General features: G+C 43.0%; 1 protein-coding gene across 7 annotated transcripts in view; it reads right to left on the bottom strand.

Annotated features, from left to right (window-relative positions):
- recql5 (RecQ helicase-like 5) overlaps nt 1-26164 on the bottom strand; it is a 110964-nt gene that overhangs the window by 39795 nt on the left and 45005 nt on the right. For 5 of the 7 annotated variants that reach the window (XM_072241898.1, XM_072241902.1, XM_072241904.1 and 2 more), the window contains 2 exons: nt 22575-22737; nt 22022-22104 (listed from right to left, as the gene is read on the bottom strand). In XM_072241898.1, coding sequence (XP_072097999.1) covers nt 22022-22104; nt 22575-22737 — 246 coding nt within the window. Of the gene's footprint in view, nt 1-19770; nt 19995-22017; nt 22105-22574; nt 22738-26164 lie in introns of those variants that run through there. The other 2 variants (XM_072241906.1, XM_072241907.1) reach the window with 2 other exon arrangements.

The following is a 26164-nucleotide window of genomic DNA, read 5'->3' as shown; positions in this document are numbered from 1 at the left end:
AAATTTAATTAGCAGATTGGAGCTATGGGTGGTGACACAGCTATAGGTGTACAGAGAGAAAAGGAGGAGATACAATGTTCCTGTGGAATATATTCTCTCATTCACACTGCCAGCCAGATAGTCATCCAGCTTTTCAGTGAGGCCTGTAATTGCAGTGTTACCTATTTTACCTTGGATTTGATAGAAAGGGATATACTAGGTTTAAACATGAATACAGCTGACCACACAAACATACCATATCTCAGTGCCAACAAGACATTTTACTATTCAGATATAGCAGGCTCTTTTACAAATATAGTACTTTACCACAGTGAAATATCAATGTGGCATACACTAAGAATGCACAGAATTGAAAGGGATTATTGCACGGATAAATATGATTTCAGCTATATTCTTTCACCAGAATGTTACAGGCTGTGAAGCAACCAGTCAGAATGTTCTCCACTACGCATCTTTTGAAATGTCTTTCGCGACATAACGAATCTTCTCAAATTTGTAATGCTGCAAGGCCAGTAGCATGTGACTGCATCAATGCATTGGACCAGAACAGATTCTCTGTCCTGTGATGCCAGGACCTTGAAAGCTGCTCACCTTTTTCACCAGTGATTCCTCAATGAGAATTGGTGTGTGTTCTCCCAGCTTCCCCTTTCTGAAGGCAACAATTAGTCTGTGATCTTGCTGACATTAAGTGTGAGTTTGTTGTGTTGATTCCAATCAGCCAGCTGATCTGTCTCACTCTTAAGCCTCCTCATCAGTATCTGAGATTCTACCATCAGTGGTATCATCAGCAAATATATAGATGCTGATGTGTTATGCTTAGCTACACAGTCATGAGTGCAGAGGGAGTAGAGTGGTGGGCTAAGCATGTATCCTTCAGGTGTACCAGGGTGATTGTCAACAAGGAGATGTTATTACTGATCTACACTGACCACGATCATCTCCCAATAAGGAAGTCAGGTATTCAAATGCAGAGGGAGGTACAGAGGCCCAGTTTTGAAACTTAGTTATTAGTACTGAAGGAATTATGGTTTTGAATGCCAAGTTGTAATCAATGAACAGTGGCCTGATGTAATTGGAGTATTACACTGTGAAGGTAGGTTCACATCCACTGAACCGTCAGTGTTGTGCTGGTAATACAGAGCCAACTACCGAAAAGAAAACAGACACAGCAAACATTCTTTTGGAGTTAAAAACATCTATAAAAGGCATTAATTACCTCTCCCATTTAATCCCTTAAATACAGCAGAGAAATAGTTACTTAGGTTGGTCTATACAAGAGTGACTATGCTACCATCGTGCTAACTGCAATAAAATTCCCATAAATAGCTGGAAAAATATTACAATGCATTCCATTGGCCCTTGCCTGTGAGAGCTACCTTTGTCCTTCACTTGGGGGCTGAACTACAGCAAACACAGCTCCTATATTCTCCAGCCAGAGCCCAACAGCACCTCAACCAGCTCGGTTACAGAGCACTTCCACAGTGCGAACATCAGCTGCCATTAACAGTGCCTGCCAATGTCAGGTGAAAGCCTGACAGCAGAGAATATAGAAGTTCCAATGCAACAATGCTGACAGCAGAAGACAAAGACACGATTAAAGAAACAGCAATATTTTTAAGAACTAGACAAAGGGTGACCCGTTGGGGCACCCTTTGAGAGAAGGGTAGTGCAGACTGGTGACCAGAATGAACATTAAATTTTTCTGAATGCTATTGGTATCGCTTTGCTTTGGAAACTGAAGTAGAAAACCTCAGTTTATTAAAGAAGAACTATGCGTAGCAAAGCCCCTCCTCATTTAACGAAGGACACTTTTGATGGCATCATTTCTGGCTTATCTGCCATCCAGGACATCTCAAATGTCCTCTTTCTTTAAGGATCGTGGTTTCCCTTCTGCCATCATCAATGATGCCCTCACCTGCATCTCCTCCATTTCCCACACTTCGGCCCTCACCCCATCCTTCCACCACCACAACACCTACCACTCCACCAGCCTCCGGATCCAGCACATTATCCTCCGCAACTTCCGCCACCTTCAACAGGACCCCACCACTAAGCACATCTTTCCCTCTCCACCACTCTCCGCTTTCCGCAGGGATCGGTCCCTCTGCGACTCTCTGGTCCACACGTCCCTCCCCACGGATCTCCCACCCGGCACTTATCCCTGTAAGCGTAAGTGCTACACCTGTCCCTACACCTCCTCTCTTGCCACCATTCAGGGCCCCAAACAGTCTTTCCAGGTGAGGCAACACTTCACTTGTGAGTTTGTTGGGGTCATCTATTGCATCTGGTGCTCCTGGTGCGGCCTCCTCTACATCGGTGAAACCCGACGCAGATTGGGGGACTGCTTCGTCGAGCACCTCCGCTCCCTCCGCCACAACAGACAGGATCTCCCGGTAGCCACCCACTTCAACTCTGCTTCCCATTCCCATTGGGATATGTCCATACATGGCCTCCTCTACTGCCATGATAAGGCTAAACTCAGGTTGGAGGAGCAACACCTCATATACCATCTGGGTAGTCTCCAGCCCCTGGGCATGAACACAGAATTCTCCAAATTCCGGTAATTCCCTCCCCCTCCCTTCCCCCAACCCTGTTTCACTCTGCCCCTCCCCCAGGGGCCTATCATCTGCCTCATGGTTCCGCCTCCTTCTATTACCCATTGTGCTTTCCCCTTTCCTGCCTATCACCTCCCTGCTTCACCTCCCCCACCCCTCTATCTTTCCCCTTACTGGTTTTTCACCTGGCACCTACCAGCTTTCTCCTTCCTACCCTCCCTCCACCTCCTTTATAGGGCCTCTGCCTCCTCCCTCTACAGTCCTGATGAAGGGTTCCAGCCCGAAATTTTGACTGTTCATTTCATGGATGCCGCCCGACCTGCTGAGTTCCTCCAGCGTGTTGTGAGTGTTGCTTTGCCACCCTCGCGCCTCTCGTTGTCATTCTGGAGACATGCAGTCCTTTCATCCCCTGTCTGTTCATCTCTTCTGCTGTTTGTTCTTTGTCTCTGATCCTGGAGATGTGAATTTCTCAGCTCCTTTGTCTCTTCCTCTCTCCTCCTTCTGTGCCTGTTTTTGTCATTCTGGAGACGTGCAGCCCTTTCATCCCCTGTCTCTTCAGCTCTTCTGCTGTTTGTTGTTTGTCTCTGATCCTGCAGACGTGCATGCCTCTCCTCCTCCATCGCTTCTTCTCTCATTTTTTTTGACCTGACTCTTTGACCCTGGAGTTGTGCAGCCCTGGCCTCATCCGATTCTTGTTCTCTCCCCCTCCTTGCCGCCTCCCAATAACGTTTGGTGTCATCTCTTGACCATAATGTCCCCCTTCCTTTTCCACATGGTGTAATTAGGCTGACCTTTTTTTTTTACCCTAATGCTGGATAAAAGATACAAAGCACTAACACCAAAGGATGCTGATTATTCTTGATGATGTGGTTGGTGCTCTCCTAAATGGACATGAAATAGTCACTGCTGTCCTTTGACTGTAGCAAAGGGTTTTATGGGTGTCTCGAAGTATGTCATTACAATAAGATTTAGTTATCTCTTATTGATGGGTGGCAGTCAGATCTGTCCCAAACCTGCACATGCTGATGGTGATGAGCAGATGTGACTCCTTGAAATAGAGCTGCCCTGCCCTTTTGCTCCAGTTGGTGTTGCTGCTGCGGATGGCCGTGCGCATGCGTTGGACTGTCGTGTCCCGAATTCCATGATGGCCGACTGGGTCTCAGGTGAAAGCCAGCTTGTTGATTTTTGGCAAATGAGCAATTTTATATGAACATATAACCTTGAACTTTGCCTGCATTCTTTAAGTTAGCGCATTTTAATTCGATTGATCTGAAAAAAGTGCTGCTGTAATGCACCGTTTGTGCTAATTGGAGGTCACAGGCAGACAGAGCATGAGAGTAGTATATAGATAAGGTAATCATGTTATTTCTAAAATTAAAATAAGATAGTAAAGATTCATAGCGATGAATCAGACATAAAGATGTAGGAATGTAAACTCAAATTTCAGCTTAATAGAGTCTTCATCAGAGCACCACCCCACAAGCAAAGTAAAAGTGACTGAAGTAGCTGAGCACCGACAGTAGAAGTGCTTAGAACCTGCTCTTTAACACAAGAACATCCAATGTCAGTTTTTCTTCATTAACTGAGCTGGGGAGCAGATTCAAAATGGCTGGCCACTGGGAGATCCAAACTGTTATGGCAGTCAGAGCAAAGGTGTTTGGCAAAGTGATTCTCCCAAACCACGTTGGGTCTCACTAATGTACAGGAAGTGACACCAGGAATACTGGATGCAATAAATAACACCTACTGATTCACATGTGAAGGACTGCCTCACCTGGAAGTACTGTTTGGGATCCTGAATGGTGGTGAGAGTGGAGGCGTAGAGATCTATTGGTCAAAATAACCAGGATGTGTGTTGTTAATTGCGATTGTAAAACTGCCAGTAGTAACTGCACCTACACCATTCTGCGTTTTCAGATACTTTCCTCTTGCTGGTTCTCATCCCTGTTTTTTAACCACTGCTGTGCTCGCACGCGTGCCAGAAAAACTAGCAGAGTGGAGCCCATGTCCCATTAATAAAACCAACAGCCATTTACATCATGGCACAAGCAATGGACAACCTGATACTGTGATGCACATTGGAAAATGGACGAGCAGTTTGTGGAAGCATGGAATCACACCCTACCTGGGATAAACTGGCTGCTCCAAAAACCCAAAGCACCGCTTTATTGGCAGGAAATTGCTGTTTTACCTTTAAGAGAATAAAAGAAAATTCTAGAAATACTCAACAGATCAGGTCAAATCTTTGGAGAAAGGCGAACTAATGTTTCAGGTCAAAGACCTGGGAACTGGGAAGGAGGCAAAAGGAATTTGTTAAGTTGCAGGGAGGGTGGGGTAGGAAGGTGTTTCTGAAAGGGGAAAATTGAATGACTAGAGGGATAAGTTACTGACCTGATAACCTTGTTTGTAAGTAGGAGCAGCTGGAGTAAGAACATAGTCAGTAGGAGTTATAAAATACATAGCAAGAAGGCAGAAAGACAGGTTGGCCTTGGTCTGTCCACCGCATGCGGGGGGCGTGGGGAGTGGGGAGAGGAATAAAAGGGAGATGGAGTTTATCAGCCATACACAGCAACATTATATCAAACGCTGCCTTGTTTTCTTAGGCAGGAGGAGAAGACGGCGGCGTGATGCAGCGCCCGCAGCTCTCCGGTGAAATGATTTCCTATTTGTAAGTAGGATGCCATGCACAATTCTGATTTGATGGAAACAGACGTGAGAAGCAGAGGAACATCTGGAGAAATTTCTGAAATGCCCAGTTCGCTGCCGCTCCTACTGCACGATCGAGAATCTCCAGAGGGAAGGCCCCAAAATCCCCGGCTTTGCCTGCTGCTGGCGACCGAGGCTGAGGTCGAAGCGTTCGGCAGAGTTGGTGCTCGGTACTCGGTGTCGGAGGGCTGATCGGAGCTCGAAGTTTTTGGACGACTCAGAGTCGGACTGTGGTCAGGCATGGCAGGGAGAGTTTTCTTCCTTCTCCCACCTGTGTGACATGTGGGACTTTCGAGAGACTTTGAACTTTTTTTTACTGTGCCATGGCCTATTCTTCATCAAGTTATGGTATGTTACACTGTTGTAACTACATGTTATAATTATGTGGTTTTAGTTAGTTTTTCAGTCTTGGTCTGTCCTGTGTTTCTGTGATATCACACCGGAGGAATATTGTATCATTTCTTAATGCATGCATTACTAAATGACAATAAAAGAGGACTGCGTGTCCTCATAAACTAATCTAATAATAATCTTGTAGCTTATATTATCACATGTCCATTGGAATAACATTGCATGCTGGTTTCTACTGTACAGATTTTGAACACATCACTTCTTCAAAAAAATAATCGTGGACAACATCTTGAATCAATATTTCAATGAATAAAATATAAAAGGTGGAACAATAAACAGCGTTATCTGATGATTCAAACAGAATCTATATAGAGAAAAGTCTGGTCCTGATTTTTGGACCTTCCCAATGGCAATGTGCTCCGCTCACCTTAAACCAAGGAAGAGAGAGCAAGCCCCTTCCTCCTGCTGTTTTATACCCAGGATATTTGACCTTCACATGTTAGTTGTAGACCTTAAACCTTCTTCGTCCTCTGATAAAAGCAAATCATTTGTACTTTAGGTACAAGTTCTGGTTGTGCTGGTACAGAGCACCAACACTGATGCTTGGAAACATCACTGGAAATAAGATATTTATTCATTAAGGTGCATTCATTGGTTCCATGTGTGACGTGCCCCAACATCTTTCTAAATAGCTTTGTGCTTAAAGCAACTCCCTGACTCTGACATGAGGAAATGTGTATGGAATATGCAGTAGTTAGAATGAGTGCTACACAGTTTCTGAGATGCCCAGAATGCAACCAACAATTTGGCCTTCATCTGGAAGCCTTCACGTAGCCTCTATCCACTTATCTGTAACAGTCATGAAGCTCCACTGTATGAATGACAATGCAAAAGAAATATATATATTTTTATTATTTTTCAGCAGCAGGATATTGCTCACATTGCTCAAGGACCTGTCCTTGAAAAAGTGGTGGGTTGCTGACTTACACCATTGCAGACCTTCTGGGTGAAAGTGCTGCTTAGGGAGGTAGTTCTGGGTTTTACATCCAGTGACAATGAAGGAACCCTGAACATATTTCCAAGGCCAGGATGGTCAGTGATGTAGCAAAATCCTTCTGCTGCAGCCTGTGAATGGGAGGGGGAGGAGAGCTTTGGGGTTCTGATATTACTATCATTCATTCTTTGGGGTTTCTTGTTTTATGGATGTCTCTGCAAAGAGCAAGAATTTTGGTTGTATACTGTATACATTCACTGATATTAAATTGAACTATCTGATTTTGGAGATTGTAAGTTTGGGAGGTCCTGTCAGAGAGAAGAGTTTTGGAGATGGTACACTGTGACTGGAGTGTACCGGTGAGAGATGGAATGATGCTTGGGTGTTGGACAGGACACTAATCAAATTTGCTGCTTTATGCTGGATGAAACTGAGTTTGAACTGTGCTTATCAGAGTAAACAAGTAGATTGGCTAATTAATTTACTCTTAATAATTTCTCCTTTGGCTCCTCCCACTTCCTCCAAACTAAAGGTGTAGCTATGGGCACCCGTATGGGTCCTAGCTATGCCTGCCTTTTTGTTGGGTTTGTGGAACAATCTATGTTCCGTGCCTATTCTGGTATCTGTCCCCCACTTTTCCTTCGCTACATCGACGACTGCATTGGCGCTGCTTCCCGCACGCATGCAGAACTCGTTGACTTTATTAACTTTGCCTCCAACTTTCACCCTGCCCTCAAGTTTACCTGGTCCAGTTCCGACACCTGCCTCCCCTTTCTAGATCTTTCTGTCTCTGTCTCTGGAGACAGCTTATCCACTGATGTCTACTATAAGCCTACTGACTCTCACAGCTATCTGGACTATTCCTCTTCTCACCCTGTCTCTTGCAAAAACGCCATCCCCTTCTCGCAATTCCTCCGTCTCCACCGCATCTGCTCTCAGGATGAGGCTTTTCATTCTAGGACGAGGGAGATGTCTTCCTTTTTTAAAGAAAGGGGCTTCCCTTCCTCCACTATCAACTCTGCTCTTAAACGCATCTCCCCCATTTCACGTACATCTGCTCTCACTCCATCCTCCCGCCACCCCACTAGGAATAGGGTTCCCCTGGTCCTCACCTACCACCCCACCAGCCTCCGGGTCCAACATATTATTCTCCGTAACTTCCGCCACCTCCAACGGGATCCCACCACTAAGCACATCTTTCCCTCCCCCCCCCTCTGCATTTCGCAGGGATCGCTCCCTACGCAACTCCCTTGTCCATTCGTCCCCCCCATCCCTCTCCACTAATCTCCCTCCTGGCACTTATCCGTGTAAGCGAAACAAGTGCTACACATGCCCTTACACTTCCTCCCTTACCACCATTCAGGGCCCCAAACAGTCCTTCCAGGTGAGGCAACACTTCACCTGTGAGTCGACTGGGGTGATATACCGCGTCCGGTGCTCCCGATGTGGCCTTATATTGGCGAGACCCGACGCAGACTGGGAAACTGCTTTGCTGAACATCTACGCTCTGTCCGCCAGAGAAAGCAGGATCTCCCAGTGGCCACACATTTTAATTCCACATCCCATTCCCATTCTGACATGTCTATCCACGGCCTCCTCTACTGTAAAGATGAAGCCACACTCAGGTTGGAGGAACAACACCTTATATTCCGTCTGGGTAGCCTCCAACCTGATGGCATGAACATCGACTTCTCTAACTTCCGCTAAGGCCCCACCTCCCCCTCGTACTCCATCTGTTACTTATTTTTATGCACACATTTTTTCTCTCACTCTCCTTTTTCTCCCTCTGAATATACCTCTTGCTCATCCTCTGGGTTCTCCCCCCACCCCCCCCCGCCCGACTTTCTTCCCGGACCTCCTGTCCCATGATCCTCTCGTATCCCCTTTTGCCTATCACTTGTCCAGCTCTTGGCTCTATCCCTCCCCCTCCTGTCTTCTCCTATCATTTTGGATCTCCCCCTCCCCCTCCAACTTTCAAATCCCTTACTCACTCTTCCTTCAGTTAGTCCTGACGAAGGGTCTCGGCCTGAAACGTCGACTGCACCTCTTCCAACAGATGCTGCCTGGCCTGCTGCGTTCACCAGCAACTTTGATGTGTGTTGCTTGAATTTCCAGCATCTGCAGAATTTCTGTAGATTGGCTAATGGATAGGACCCTCCCATTCTGGGACCTGCTACTGATGTGTTGCTACAGTTGGGAGTTTCCAAGGAATGAGGGAGACCAGTTGCAATAGACTGGGAATATTCTTCCATTTCATCCCCATGGTATCAATATTAATTTGGATACTGTAACATTGAATGAGGTTCATGGGTCTGGTAAATCAGACAGAAAACACCAGCTGTGAATAAGTATTATAGTCATAGTCATACTTTATTGATCCCAGGGGGAAATTGGTTTTCATTATAGTTGCACCATAAATAATAAATAGTAATAGAACCATAAATAGTTAAATAGTACTATGTAAATTATGCCAGTAAATTATGAAATAAGTCCAGGACCAGCCTATCGGCACAGGGTGTCTAACCCTCCAAGGGAGGAGTTGTAAAGCTTGATGGCCACAGGCAGGAATGACTTCCTATGACGCTCTGTGCTGCATCTCGGTGGAATGAGTCTCTGGCTGAATGTACTCCTGTGCCCAACTAGTACATTATGTAGTGGATGGGAGACATTGACCAAGATGACATGCAACTTAGACAGCATCCTCTTTTCAGACACCACCGTGAGAGAGTCCAGTTCCATCCCCACAACATCACTGGCCTTACGAATGAGTTTGTTGATTCTGTTGGTGTCTGCTACCCTCAGCCTGCTGCCCCAGCACACAACAGCAAACAGGATAGCACTGGCCACCATAGACTCCTTTATTTATTAATCATTTATTTACAAATATTAAAAATTCAACCAAACATTCACGTTCTAAGTTACAGACACTACAAAGCTGAATATTCAACAAACATACTTAGTTACAAACGCACACAGTGCACACCTTGCCAACGGCACCACTTGCCTGAAACAAAGGAAGAGAGAGCAAGCCCCTTCTACCTGTCCACTTGAAACTGGCCAGCAGGCGGCTAACCAAATGGAAAAGCAGCTTCAGTTTCTAAACTAACCTATCATGACAAAGTGACTTTCAACAGGTAGAATAAGCCATGCCACCCACAGAACAGATACTCAGCTCAGTGACCACACAAAACATTGTCCTCCACTTGGATCTGCTCCAATTTGCCTATAGGAGCAACAGGTCCACAGCAGATGCCATCTCATTGGCTCTTCAGTCAACCGTGGAACATCTGGACAGCAAAATGCATACATCAGACTGCTCTTTATCAACTACAGCTCAACATTCGATACTATCTTCCCCTCAAAACTAATCAATAAGCTTCAAGATCTTGCCTCAATACCTCCTTGTGCAATTGGTTCCTCGATTTCCTCATTTGCAGACTCCAGTCAGTTCAAATTGGCAACAACTCCTCCATAATCTTCATCAGCAAAGATGCATCACAAGGTTGTGTGCTTAGCCTCCCACCCTCCCCCCACTCTATTCATTTTACATTTATGATGGAGGTTGAACACAGCTCCAATATCATATTCAAATTTGCCTAAGAGTCCACTGTCATAAGCCAAATAAAAGATGGCGATGGATCAGCATATTGGAGGGAGACTGAAAATCTGGCAGAGTGGTGCCACAACAACTCAATGTCAACAAGACCAAGGAACTGATTATTGACTTCAGGAGGAGGAGGAAGGCAAAGGTCCATGAGCCAGTCCTCACTGGTGGAGAGGGTCAGCAACTTCAAATTTCTCAGTGTTATTATTTTGGAGGACCTATCCTGGGCCGAGCACGCAAGTGCATTTCCAAAGAAAGCACAGCAGCACCTCTACTTCCTTATGAGTTTGCAAAGATTCGGCATGAGATCTAAAACTTCAACAAACTTCTATAGATGTGTGGTGGAGTGTATATTGACTGGCTGGTGATGGAAACATCAATGCCCTTGAATGGAAAATCCTACAAAAAGTAGTGGATTCGGTCCCGTCCGTCACAGGGAAAGCTGATCTCACCATTGAAAACATCTACACGAAGCACTGTCTCAGGAAATCAGCATCCATCATTAGGGACCCTCGCCACCCAGTAGGACTATCTCTTCTCACGGCACAGGAGCCTTGGGACTCACAATGCCAGCTTCAGGAACAGTTATTACCCCTCAGTCATCAAGCTCTTGAACCAAAGGCGATAACTTCACTTACTCCATCAGTGAACTGCTCTAGCAACCTATGGACTCACTATCTCATATTCTCAATATTTATTGCTTATTTATTTAATATTATTATTTCTTTCCTTTGTATTTGCAGCGTTTGTTGTCTTTTGCACACTGGTTAAATGCCCAGGTTGGTGCAGTCTTTCATTGATTCTATTATGGTTATTATCGTATGATGGAATTATTGTGTATGCCTGCAAGAAAATGAATTTCAGGGTTGTAAGTGGTGACATATGTACTTAGACAATAATTTTACTTTGAACCTATAATGTTTTCGGTCAAGAACACTTCACCCATGCTAATTCAATTCAGGAGGGTCCAGTTACCAAGGCTGTACCAAAGGCATGGCTGAATTAAGGAACGCACCAACAAAAACGTCACCATAACCCAGGTCCAGGCATTCTTCAGTTTATTCAAACATTGTCCAGTTCCGTTCTTGTGCTAATAATAATTCTAATTGAGGGCAAAGTCAAAGCAGGAAATTTTTAGCCTTATCATCTTAAGGAGGTGTGTAATAGGTTCAAAGATCAGTAGATATAATAACTATGAAGTAGATATTAGCAACAAGTCAAGGAAGTCAACAGAAATACGTGGGGGAGAAGTTTTATAACCCGGAATCTAGTTAACCAAAGGCAGAGTAGAAAATCTGGAATATGCAAAGCATAGCTGTTAGTGTATTGCTATTAAACTGTCAATGACTTGGGTTCAGTTTCACTGTCATCTGTAAGGAGTTCATATATTCTCTCTGTGACAGTACAGGTTCCCTCTGCGTACTCCAGTTTCCTCCCACATTCCACAGACACATGGGTTAGTATGTTAATTGGTCTCATGGGTGTAACTGGGTCACAAGACACAAGAACAGGATTAGGCCATTTGGCCCATTGAGTCTGCTGTATTATTCCATCATTGCTGATTTATTATCCTTCTCAACCCCAATCTCCTGCCTTCTCCTTGCAGCATTAACGCCCTTACAATCAAGAACTTTGAAATCTGTTTTCACTGGGCCAGCTGGCGGCGCAACAACATCTGCGCTGGACCCGGGAGCAGAGGTTCCTGGGTTCGAAACGAGTCAAGTCCGCTCCCGAGTACGTTTTCCATCTGTGCCGGGTTGAGTGTCGAGATCGCAACTTGACCTCATAAAAAATAAAGGGAAAAATACTGCAAAAATGTCTGTGAGGAGTGGCGCGCCACACACTCTCTCTCTCGCTCCGCGCCTTGTAAAAGCCATGAAAAAGACATCACGGACGCACGCACAGATACGCACGCACACGCAGACACACATGCACAGACTTGCACGCACGCAGGCGCACACCAAAAAAAAAAGAAATCTGTTTTCACTTTGATCTGATGATCATTGTCCCCAAAAAAGCCAAATTAAATCCACTGTGATTCAATGTTGTAAAACAATAAAATATGAAAACTTTCGGGGGCCGCAAATACTTTTTCTAGGCACTGTATATACACCTCTCTTTCCTAATGCAGGATACAAAGCACCGTTTCTCTGCTCCAAAACAGCTGAATGCAATTCCAATCAATGTGTTTTATTTATAATATTTACTTAATATAAGAAAGTCACAGATAAGGATGCTAGCGCATTTCCTCCAATACATCAGGTTAATATTTAACTGAACAAACCAACATAAACCAAAGGAAAAAATTGCTCTCATTTAAGAAGAAACTGGCAGAGCAACAGCAACCATCTCACCATAACTTGGCTTCTTCAGGTAAAGGCAGTTCATCTATAAAACTGTGCTCTTCAAATTTTTGCCAATGGTCATACAAGGAGAAAGATTTTCTAAGTTTGTCCCAGGCTAAAGGTTGCTCTGACTTTTAAAGGGTTTATAGCATGCGTGATGTGTGTCATCTTGGAATTACTCAGTCACAGCAAGTACTCTGCACAGCAGTTACAAGGTCAGTCAGCATTAATATGGGACTGTTTATTGTGATCATTTTTCTTGTTGGGAAGTTCCAGGTGATCAAGGATGTTCTTCACCTGTTACTTTTGAGGTAATAAATGAAATTATTGTGGAACCTGTGAACTCTACAACAAATGGAGAAGGTAGTGATAGGCAGGACAGCTGAGTGGATTGTTTGGGAGATGTTCTAGAAACATAGAAAACCTACAGCACAACACAGGCCCTTCGACCCACAAAGCTGAGCTGAACATGTACTTACTTTGGAAATTACCTAGGGTTACCCATAGCCTTCTATTTTTCTAAGCTCCATGTAAGCTCCAGGAGTTTCTTAAAAGAGCCTATCGTATCCTCCTCCACCACCGTCACCGGCAGTCCATTCCACACACTCACCACTCTGAGTAAAAAACTTACTCCTGACATCTCCTCTGTACCTACTTCCAAGCATCTTAAAACTGTGCCCTCTCGTGTTAGCCATTACAGCCCTGGGAAAAAGCCTCCGACTATCCATATGATCAATGCCTCGCTCCATTTTTTTTATGCTGGGTTTCTACATCCTCCTAAAGCATGGTCCAAACATTCTCAATGCCGTGCCAGATACTCCCTCTCATCAAACTAGTCCTGGTGCTTTAGGAGGCTTACAGTCACCTCAGAGCTGTTAATGACTGTGGACCAGGACAGACCAGATGCTGCCAAGCTCAATGTGGCCACTGCTTTCAGAGGTAGGCAGAAGAAGATAACATTAGACAGAGATCAGTTCAAAGGTCATCATAATGGCCGTCAGATCACAAGTGATGTGGGCATCCTTGCAGGGCCTTGTTTAGACAACAAGATAATACATCAGGTGGCAGTTTCTATGATGAAAGTGATTGCCAGGAGGTCTGGTGCTCATCTCCCTAGTGAATTGAAGTGCTGGTTATGATAGGATCATACATCAAGCATCTGTTGGGGGGCCATTTTCAGAAATGGCTCTCTTTACTGATCATAACCTGCCAGAAAATTCTATTTTTCTAATCCTACCAATGAAATGTCCCCAACGATCAGTTCATTTGGCTACAGGAAACTAGCCAGGGTTTCTTTTGTGCTGGAATAGCAGTACATTTTAGCCACTTCCACATCTTCCACGGTTGAGGCCTTGATGACCTTTCTGTGTTGATTCAGTGCCACTTACTCAGGGATCAGATCCTTGACAGCACAGCTCACTCCAGTGAAGCAGTTTGTTCATCTACAAGTGTACCCAATGCCTTGTACTGAAAGCTAGTTCTCTCCTGTATCTCACTCAGTATTACCAAAGCTCCCCAAATTCCTGACCTTCGGCAACAGAGCTGAGTCGAGGCCTGCAAACAAAAATTGAACAACTGCAGGTGCCGGAAATCTAAAATAAAACAGGAAGTTCAGGAAAGGCTCAACATGTCAGACAGCATCTGTGGAGAAAGAAACCATGGTTCAAATCAATGATGATTCATCAGTGACTCGAAATATCAACTGCTTCTCTTGCAATGGTTGCTGCCTGACCTGCTGAGTTATTCCCAGGATTTCTTATCACTGTTAGGACTGCTGATGGTGAGCACAAATATTCCAGGAAGCCAGCTTCAGAATGAGTGGACACCGAATGTGTGTGTGTATGATTTTGTTTTCAAACCTTGAGTAGCTAGCTAGCAATCATACTTGTCGAAGGGCACAAGATTGCTCCCAGGAGCAGGGGCAGGGGCAGCAGGGTGGCAACCCAAGACCATCGCCATCTCCCCAGGGTGGAAAGTGAGGCTGATCTTAAAGGATCAACAGAGAACGTGAAAAGAATTTGGGGTTGGGGTAATAGAGAATGAAGGTAGAGTGGAAAATAAGAGAGCCTGAAGAAAGAGGGAGGAGGAGAGCTTTCAGTGCAGGGAAGGAAGAGGGGGATCAGTAGGAGAAAGAAGGGGAGAGAAAGAAAGGTGTTCGGGTTTGAGATTAAAGGTTAGGGTAACAGAAAAAAAATGATTCAGGGTTGAGGAGGAATGAGGTGTGAGGCACAAAGCAAATGGAGGTAATGAGCAAGGTTACTTGTGTGCATGAATGAGTCTGTATGTTCCAACAGATGCCTACCTGCATGCATATGCACATATATGAATGCTTACGAGTATCTCAATGCTCCAGCTTGCTCTTTGGTAAGCATAGACCCCTTCACTGCACGCCTTCATGAATGCATTAACACGTATATCCTCTTGTTGCAAGCAATACCCAAATCTATCCATGTTATGTGCAGCTAACTTCACTGCGGTAATGAGAAGCATTAAGGTCCAAGGATGGACAGTTGCACTCCACCTATCTCACCTGCTATCTGCTTCTCCCATTTCACCTATAGCGCCAGTACCTTTCTCACTGTGCTCTTCCCATCTCTCCATCTTGCAGCACAACAATGGAGGAATCATCATTCCCAGCCTCTGGAACAGTACAGAAGTTTATGAATCGGATGTTGAGTGACGACTGGTCCCTGGGCGGGTTTGTGGTCATTTTAACCTTTGTTGCCATGTTCTTAATTCTCACCTTGTTCACCATTTTATATGGATTGTGTTCGAGAACCAGCTCAAGAACCAGGTACAGATAGACACCCGAGAAGGACTAACAGTGTCTGAGTCTTGCAAAGGGAACCCCAACAAACTGACCACAAAACCACCAGATCTCATTTACAGGAACTCAAAGAATCCAGTAACAAGATACCCAACAACAGTCTTATCTCAGGAAAAGGAAGCCCAACAACAGCCTGGTCCCAGGAACAGGAATCCAGAATTTACCCAAATTGGAAAAAACAGTCAAAATCTGCAGATATCAAAAAAAATCTGACATTGAGAACTAGACGACAAACAATCCCATCAACTGGAATTCTCTGTCTCTGGCAACAGCAAATAACAACAAACCAACTCACCAAAAGGAGCCACAACTAAACTCAACAATAAGAACCCAACAACAAATCCAGTAACAGTCAATCAAGGCTGGTCCAAAAAAATCTGTGTAAGAGGAATCCCAACCACACCTGACCCAGCAAAAGGATACACTTGTAGGATGGGGGAAGAGGCAGAATGAGCCGCTTGTTGGATTTGGAGTAGGCGAGAGGAGAGAAGCTGGAAGCCAGGAGCAGATGGGCAGTGATTTGGCTACCACTGCCAGCCCACCAACTGGAGAGTGTTGTGGTTAAGGGTCGAAACACTGTGAAGATTGGGAACCACCTGACGACATCTGCTCCTGGCTGAAGGCTACAGTTACTTTATAAGGTAACTGGAGAATCCACCCTAACAGGTGTACGTAACAAGCAAATACAATCTCAACTGGGCACTAGAAACTTCAAAAACCACCTGAAGCAGATAGTTGAAACCCCAGCAACCCAATGGCAGGCACAGGAGAAACTCAACAACCATTGCCTGGTACAGGAACACCAACAACTCAACCTCTGGCACAGGAATCCCGAAATCTCAACGCGGAGTACAGACAAACTCCAACAACCCAACACCGGACACAGGAGAACTCTAACAACCTGATATGACAGTGGAATGTTAACCTGGCAACTGAACTCTGAAGAACAAAAGGATCTGATAACATGTAGCTCCCATGCCCACAGACTAGTCAGAATCAACAACCCAACAACAGCAACAGAAATCCCAATAACCTCACCCAAGCAATAGGACATTGCACCATCCAGGCTCGTCTTTGAGGACCTTAAGCAGGAATATAAACCCCAAGATAAAAGGTACATGAACTCCATGGTTAAACAACAGAAATCCCAGTAAGTACTTCCTGAATAGGAGAGTATAGAGCAGCACTCTAATCAGAGTTGAATCTTCAAGAACAACCCACTGACACCCATGCCCATGCATGGTGGGAGGAATAGAAGTAAATCTGTTGCACAGTTTACATATTAGAAAATACACCTGGAAAACATAACTCATGAACAGCTGTGCATTTCATTAGCCCATGCAGTATATCTGAAACTCAGACTTGGGAAGGTCCAACCACTGCACCACCAGCAAATTGTAAGAAACTACATTTATAAATGTACTTATTGAATTGCATTGGTTAAAGCTGGTTCTGTTTTGCATGTTTAGGTTTTTATTAGAATAGAATACAAATAAATGAATAGTTTTTAAAAGTTAATTCTGGATACAGTTGTCCACTTTCCAATTACAGGTTGCACCCTGCACATTGCCTATTTGTGCAGCCTCATTGGAATTGATTTTCTCATTAGTATAAAGGCTGAAATTTTAACAACATTGTCAGATAACCTTACACTACCTAAACTAACTTCCAATTTTAAGTAAGTAATTTTTTAATATTTCACTATGATCATATGTTGTATTGGTGTCTCACACTGCATCCTCAAGCTACATTCATGGATGGATCAAAAGATGAAAATCACCACCTTCCCTATGAATATACACATCTAATAGTTCATTTGCATTGCATTGCAGTTAAATCACTACACAGCATATCAAGCCTGATACCATATTTGGCCACAGCGTTCATATCCAGTTAATAAATATACAATACGAATCTCTAGAACAATCTGAACCAGTTGCTACAACCTGGGCATTTTTTTTCCCTTTCAACATAGAAGCTGACCATTCAGCCCATTGTATCTATGTCATCACATAGAAACCCATTCCCTCACTATTTTCCTCTGCAACTCATTCTTCCCACATTCCCATCAAATCCCCCTAACCCAGGTTCCAGTCACCTGCATATTAGGGCCAATTTATAACAGCCAATTAATCCACCAACCAGCATATCTTTGAGATGTGGGAGAAAACTAGAACATTTGGGGGGGGAGGCCTGCGAACACAGAGAGAACATGTAAACTCCACACAGACAGGATTGAAACAGGGTTGATGAGGCAGTGTTCACCAGAGACACAAGATTCTGGAAACCTTGAGCAACACTCACAAAGTGCTGGAACAGCTCAGCAAGTCCAATAGCATCCATGGAGGAAAATAAACAGTCTAGGCCAAGTGAACTCTTCATTTTGCTCCATAAATGCTGCCTGACCTATTGAGCTCCTCCAGCATTTTACGCATTGCTCAACATCTCCAACAGTTGTGCATTGTGCTGTCTGATTATTCACTATTCTTGTTACTCTTTCAGAAACATTCATGATCAACTAGAACCTCCATGAAACTCAAAGTTAGTAAGTCTGATCTTATTGAGCACATTTGCTAAATAAAATTCTATCTTGCAACTCATCCAACACACATAAAAATTGCTGGTGAACGCAGCAGGCCAGGCAGCATCTCTAAAGCAATTTTTATGTGTATTGCTTGAATCTCCAGCACCTGCAGAATTCCTGTTGTTTTTGTAACTCATCTATTTACTTTACCACGTACAGGATGTGGGCATCACTAGCAAGGTCAGCCAGTATAAAGATACATGATGATTCAGTCATTGTACTAACACCTGGAGGCCTGGACCACTGATGCACAGCATTTCAAATGTGTAAAATGAAATACTCCTTAAATAAATATAGAATGAAAAGCTGGTATACGCGATGATGGCATTAGATTGTTAAAAAACCCTAACTGGATTGTTCCGGGAACCACCCTTACCCAATAGTCATAGTCATACTTTATTGATCCCGAGGGAAATTGGTTTTCGTTACAATTGCACCAACCAAGAACAGAATATAAATAAAGCAATATAAAACCATAAATAATTAAATAGTAATATGTAAATACCAGGAAATAAGTCCAGGGCCAGCCTATTGGCTCAGGGTGTCTGACCCTCCAAGGGAGGAGTTGTAAAGTTTGATGGCCACAGGCAGGAATGACTTCCTATGATGCTCAGTGTTGCATCTCGGTGGAATGAGTCTCAATTCAATCAGACAAATTAAAACTTAAGCAACACACATAAAAGTTGCTGATGAACGCAGCAGGCCAGGCAGCATCTCCAGGAAGAGACTTGCTCTGACGAAGGGCCTCGGCTTGAAATGTCGACTGTACCTCTTCCCAGAGATGCTGCCTGGCCTGCTGCGTTCCCCAGCAACTTTGATGTGTGTTGCTTGAAATTCCAGCATCTGCAGGTTTCTTCGTGTTTGCGTTTTTAAATTAAAACTCAAATTAAGTTTTGCTAAGCATCGTAATGATGATATTGCAGATTGATGGAGCAGATTCACCAGAATGAATATGTAGACTATACTTAAAACAATTTTTCACATCAATGGTTACTTGTCACTCAGGATAGTGTGTGTTATGTCTGTGTACTCTTCTTGGAATCAAAATGACATGCACAGACTTCCTCAGATTTCTCTGCACTTACACTTTCTAACAGGTCATATTCTGAAAGAATGGCTCATCAATCAGAATGTCTTCCCTTCACAGAGCATTATCAGAACATTAATCTGAAAGTACTGACACTTCTAGGAAACAGAAAACCCACAGCACAATACAGGTCCTTCGGCCCACAATGCTATGCCGAACATGTACTTACTTTAGAAATTACCTACGGTTACCCATAGCTCTCTATTTTTCTAAGCTCCATGTACCTATCCAGGAACCTCTTAAAAGACCCTATTGTATCCGCATCCACCACAGTTGTCGCCAACCCATTCCACGCACTCACCACACTCTGCATTAAAAACTTACCCTTGACATCCCCTCTGTACCTACTTCCAAGCACCTTGAAACTGTGCCCCCTTGTGTTAGCCATTTCAGCCCTGGGAAAAAGCCTCTGTCTATCCACATGATTAATGCCTCTCATCATCTTGTACACCTCTATCAGGTCACCTCTCATCTTCCGTCGCTCCAAGGAGAAAAGGCCAAGTTCACTCAACCTGTTCTCGTAAGACATGCTCCCCAATTCAGGCAACAACCTGGTTCCAGCAAATTTCAAGATGAGGAATTAGTGTCATCTTGATTTCATAAATTAAGCATTTTCTATTTCTCTGGTTCCACCAGATTCATAATCAGAATCAGGTTTATTATCACCAGCATGTGACATGAAATTCGTTAACTTAGCAGCAGCAGTTCAATGCAATACATAATATAGAAGAAAAAAATAATATTAATAAATAAGTAAATCAATTGCAGTATACGTATATTGAACAAATTAAAAATCATGCAAAAAAACAGAAATACTATATATTTTTAAGAAGTGAGGTAGTGTCCAAGGGTTCAATGTCCATTTAGGAATCAGATGGCAGAGGGGAAGAAGCTGTTCCTGAATCGCTGAGTGTGTGTCTTCAGGCTTCTGTACCTCCTACCTGATGGTAACAGTGAGAAAAGGGCATGTTCTGGTTGCTGTAAGTCCTTAATAATGGACGCTGCCTTTCTGAGATATCGCTTCTTAAAGATGTCCTGGGTACTTTGTAAGCTAGTACCCAAGATGGAGCTAACTAGATTTACAACCCAGTGCAGTAGCACCCCCCACCCCCCATACCAGACTATGATGCAGCTTATCTTGATAGTCAGCCAGACCACCATGACACCAGTTTTGTTGTGAAATTGATACTCTCAGGGATGGTGATGCACAAATAAATAAATGGATCAGAATAAGAATCAAGTTTAACATCGCTGGTATATGTTGTGAAAATTATAGATCATATTTGGAGTACTGTGTTCAGTTTTGGTCACCATAGGAAGGGTGTGGAAGCTTTAGAGAGGATGCAGAGGAGATTTACCAGGTCGCTGCTCAGATGAGAGAGCATGTCTTATGAGGAAAGGTTAAGTGAACTAGGGCTTTTCTCTTTGGAGAGGAGGATGAGAGGTGACTTGATAAGGCAGTACAGGATGATAACAGGTATAGACTGAATGGACAGCCAGAGAATTTTTCTCCTAGGGCAGAAATACTAATACGAGGAGGCATAACTTTAAGATGTTTGGAGGAAAGTGTATACAATCAGGTTCAATATCACTGGCATGGTTCATGAAATTTGTTGTTTTGCTGCAGCAATACATAATATAAACTATAAATTATAATAATATATAAAATTTAATACAATTAATATAATATAATTAAATTTAATATATTTAATATAAAAATTATATTAAATTAAGGATATATTCTGAAATATGAGAGGTGATTGATAAGTTTGTGGCCTAGGGTAGAAGGAGTCAATTTTAGAAAATCTAGCACATTTAGCTTTCAACATAGTCCCATCCTACATTTACACACTTAGTCCAGCGGTCGTGGAGCATACGGATCCCTTCTTTGTAGAAGTCGGCATCTTGGACCTCCAGAAGTGGTCCACAGCAGGGGTGATTGATACGTTTGTGGCCTAAGGTAGAAGGTAAATGTGCTAGTTTTCTAAAACTGACTCCTTCTACCTTAGGCTACAAACTTATCAATCACCCCTCGCAACAAAAATGAAGCTTATTGCTTCAATCTCTGGATTCTCTCTCCCAATTTTAGCAAGTCCTCAGACACTAGTGAGGAAAACCTTGGAGTCCAAGGCTTGGACTATTGACTAGGTAAAGTTCCGTTCATTCAGTTGCAGTACTTTTTTTCATTACAGCAATGTAACTGAATGCCTTGAGTCTGGAGTCACATGGCAGCCAAACTGTGTAAGGGCCAATTTATTTCTCTTCCTAAATTTCAGGTGTGTTTCAGAGTGGCCAGTAATGCGATGATCTCCATTACTGATGTCAGCTTATAATTCCAGATTTAGTTAATACCATTTAAATTCATTAAGCACTGAGGTAGAAGCTGTTTATTCATCTAGGTATCTATTATTTTACACAACAGCAACTTGATTAGATTACACTCCATAACCCATAGAAGCAGTACTAGGCCATTCAGCCCATTAATTCTGCTCCCCATTCGATCATGGCTGAGTTATTATCCCTCTCAACCCCATTCTCCTGTCTTCTGCCTGTAACCTTTGACGCCCTTATCAAACTATCAAACTCCACTTTAAATATACCCAATGACTTGGCCTCTACAACCATCTGTGGTAATGAATTCCACAGATTCACCACCCTCTGGCTAGAGAACATTTTCTTCCTCTGTGCTAAATGGATGTTCCTGTATTGAGGCTGTGCCCTCTAATCCTGGACTGTCCCACTATAGGAAACATCCTCCCCACTATAGCAAATTCACTCTCACGTATTTGTTATACTGCATTTAAACTACATAAACACTACAATATAACCTGCCAAATTTGTCATTCACTCTTAGCTATCTTTTAGAACTGCTTAGGCCTCTCAAATACATTGCAAACTGTAACTTATTATTGACTGTTAAGCTACTCAAAAAAATAATGCAGGACATACAGGATATATAAGTGCTTACCCTGGCTGCTCACAGAAGGAAACTAGAGCCTCAAAACCCACCATAGAGGATTTGTCTGAGCTTTTTACACATCCTCTCTTGCTCTGAAAAGATGCAAAAGAACTATACATTAGTGAGTTCAGATAAACTCTTAAAACATTCTGAAAGAAACATCAAATAAAGCACATAGCCACTCTTGGTGAGATGCCTGAGGCATATTAGAACATGCGTGGCATGCCCCAATACAAATGAGCATGAAGAGAGCAAGACAACTTCACACGGACGTACAAAAAGGGTTGGATCACCACAATGAGGGTGAGAGAAGAAGTGATGTCCAGGTGGAACACAGACATTAAGTGAAAGAGCAAGATGAAGAGATGAAGAGAGACAATGGGTCTGCTCTAAAACAAAGGCAAGAAATTCAAGGAAAGGGAGAAGGAAAATGCCTGAGGCAGCAACAGGCAGTCAAAAATTCAGCAAGTCCTCAAATAAGCAAACAACAGGTATACAGGAACTAGCAGGGTATTAAATGAAAAACTAACACTATTGTAAGCAAAATATTGCCACCCAGTACCTGCATCTGTGCGATCTCCTTCTTGATCAGAAAGTTGATACTATCACGATCAGTCCTGGAGTAGTAGACTCGACAGAATGAAGGCTTCCCATCTCTTCCTGCTCTGCCAGATTCCTGGTAATAAGCAGCCATTGACTTTGCAATATTCCAATGGGCAACAAACCTTTATAAATTCAGAAAAAGATATTAGTAATATCAGTCAGCTTTTAGAGGACAGGCAACTAGAACTAGTAACTAGCATCAGTAACATTCATAGGCAGCTAGTAGCTAAAAGGACTTGATAATGGTAGATCTAATAATGCCCAAGTCTCAATTAGCTGGTCGTACTCAGTACTCAAAAACAGCAGGCAATTACCAGCGCAGATTCTGAGGAACAAAATAACAAACAGTAACAGCTGGAGAGTCTGTGCTAAACCTTCATAAACCATGAGGCTGGCATGAGCAGGGTAGTATGCCTAGTTCTGGACAGCACTATTTTGGATGGGTTGCAAGGTGCTTGAAGCTGTTAAGATTTTACCAGCATGATACCAAGAACATGAGCTTTACTTATTACAGAGCTTAGAGTCATAAAGCATGCAAACACTCCTACAGCCTAATTCATCTCTGCCAACCAAGGTGCTTACCAGAGTAATCCTTTCTGCCTGCATCTAGCACACATGTATTCCTCTAAACTTTGCCTATCCATTCACCTGTCTACACCCACCTCTGACACAACCCTTAGCACAGGGGTCAGCAACCTTTTTGCTTCTGTGGGCCAGATCGTATATTAATGAGCGGACGGTGGGCTAGATAAATGCCATAAAAAACTTGAAATATGGGAATTATCCATTTAAATACATCTAGTTTATGTTTTGCCTCAAATTAATGAATAACGCATGCTAGAAAATCATTTGTGCTTAAGGTTGCCTACCCCTGCTCTAGCAGGTCGTTCTGCATATCCACCAACTTCTGTGTGGAAAAAATTGCCCCTTTTCCTCTTTTCAGATCCTCCTCCTTTCACCTTAAACGTATGTCCTCTAGTTTTAGACCCCCTTACCCTGATGAATATACTGTGACCATTCACCTATGCCCCTCACCCCTGAGCCTCCTACACCACAGGGTTAAGGCTGTTCTCTACAGAATATAGAACATTGAAGTAAATAGTAACATTACAACCATCACTGAACCACTAAAATATAATCTGTAGATCGACACAAGATACAATATATAGTATATGCCCTTTTTTGAAGAACTGAGAGTAGTTTCAATGTCCAGTGAACCAGGAAACAAATTGTTTTATTCAGTGCACTACTGTGTTATCAGTCTGAATGATAGCTTTCAAAACAGTAATTGAAAAAGAATTTGCTGAGCTGTAGGAAAATAAACTGAAGTACAACCAATATAGAGGCTAGCTCCCGTAACCAACACCACTGGGCACTCAAAACTAGCATATCTTCCATTTGGGCATGGACTGGTATTACCACTGGTATCACAGGTGTACAGAACTTGTTTTGATACTCATCCCTCAGATTGAACAGAGGTGGTTTTTTGATTTCTATTTCTTTCTCTAAACTAAGTGGCTTCAACATTGGTATGACAGATTTCAGAAGAGATAGAGGGGGAACAATACAAATAATTATGGATTTTAAATATTCTTAATGTTCCACCAGTTCTTCATTCCCTGATTTAATGTTTCCTATCATTATCGCAATAGGACCAGATTTATTTTTGCTGGTCTCTCCCTTTGAAGACTTATTGATAAGACTTTTTATCATTTATATTTATATTAGATCAGAATTGCACCCATACCAATATCACTTTGTTCTTCCAGTGCAAAATTCCTAGCAACCTTATGTTAAAAATCTATGTCTCCTTTCCTATTTTGTTTGGCCTTAAACTTCAAGTGCTCTGAAGTACCTCATTCACAAACATTGCCATCATGCCATGACATTTCTGTAATAGATGTCAGCTCAAACCCAGTCCATTCTATTTCCTACACCTCTGCTCTCACACCTTCTCCTTTTGAATGGAGCAAGAACAGAGATCACCTGGCCCTCATCTTCCACCAACCAACCTCTGCATTCAATGGATCATCCTTTGCCATTTCCATCAGCTCCAACAAGTTCAGAATCAGATTTAATATCACTAGCACGTCGTGAAATTTGTTAACTTTATGGAAGCAGCACAATGAAATACATGGTAAGTAAATATAGAGGAAAAAGCTGAGTGTATGTGGATTTTAAACAGTTAAAATAAGTAGTGCAAAAAAACCCAGAAATTTTAAAAAAAATGAGGTAGTGCAATGTCCACTTAGAAATTGGATGGCAAAGGGGTAGAAGTTGTTCCTGAATTGATGAATGTGTGTCCTTAAGTACCTCCTTCCCGATGGTAACAATGAGAATAGGGCATGTCCTAGGTAGGTGGGAATCCTTAATGAAGATGTTTTGGATGCTATGGAGGTTCGTACCCATAATGGAGCTGACTGATTTTACAAGTTTCTGCAACTTCGTTCGATCTTCTGCAGGAGTCCTTCCCCCCTCCCCCACACCACACAGTGAAGCAGCCTGTCAGAACGCTCTCCATGGCACACTTGTAGAAGTTTCGGTGTTTTTATTGACAAACCAAATCTCATCCAACCCTAATGAAATATAGCCTCTGTCTTGCCTTCTTTATAGCTGCATCAGTATCTTGCATCCAGGTTAGATCCTCAGATACTGACACCCAGGACCTGGAAACTACTCACTCTCTCCACTTCTGATCCCTCTGTGAAGGTTGTTTTTGCGACACCACTCAACTAACTGGTATATTTTGCCATCATCAGAAATATATTCCTTGACTCTGACATTTCACAGGGAATACTCCTGGTGCAGTCATCTCTTGCTATCAGTCTCATTCCCAGGTAACCGCATATATCACAACAATTGTCCCTTCACCTCTTTGCTTTCCTCCATCCAAGGAGTCACAGTCCTTCCAGGTAAAGCAGCAATTCACTTGAACCTCTTCCAATCTAGTGTACATTAAGTGGTCACAACGCGGTGTCTTCTTTGGAGAGGTCAGACACAGACCAGGTGAGTGTATTGTGGAGTACCTTTGCTCAGCCTGCAGAACTGATCCTGAACTACTACTTGTCTGCTACTTAAATTTTTAAATCAACTCCTTTCTAGCCTATCTTTCTGCCACTTTCTGCAATATGAGGGCAAAACTGAGTTTGAAAAGCACCACCTCATTTTCCGTCTTCCAGATTGATATAAAATTTAGCAAGTTTATGGAATTTGCTCTTTATTTGTCTATATCAAAACTGACTATTTTTGCCTGTTAGCCATCTAGTTTAACCCAGTCAGCTGAGCACATCTCAGAACCATGCCGGTAACAACGGTTAAAGAATTTAAAATACACTTGGACTAAGATATTAACTGTCCTGTGTTATCACCAGTGGGATCATCTTCAGGAGTTTCGGCCCGCTTATGATCAAGACTCCCTCAAGGTGGTGGGCCAGCAGTGTTAAAGCACCACCTCCCACTGGTGAACTTAAAAACTTGGCATCTGCCTCTATGAGTTGTTGGTCACTTCCATCCAACAGATAGTCTACTCTTCAGGTGTCTATGCAACTA

Source organism: Mobula birostris, chromosome 24 (genome assembly GCF_030028105.1).
Source record: "Mobula birostris isolate sMobBir1 chromosome 24, sMobBir1.hap1, whole genome shotgun sequence".
NCBI lineage: Eukaryota > Metazoa > Chordata > Chondrichthyes > Myliobatiformes > Myliobatidae > Mobula > Mobula birostris.
The sequence above is the reverse complement of the archived record's forward strand: the minus strand, read 5'-3'. Positions and strand labels throughout refer to the sequence as shown.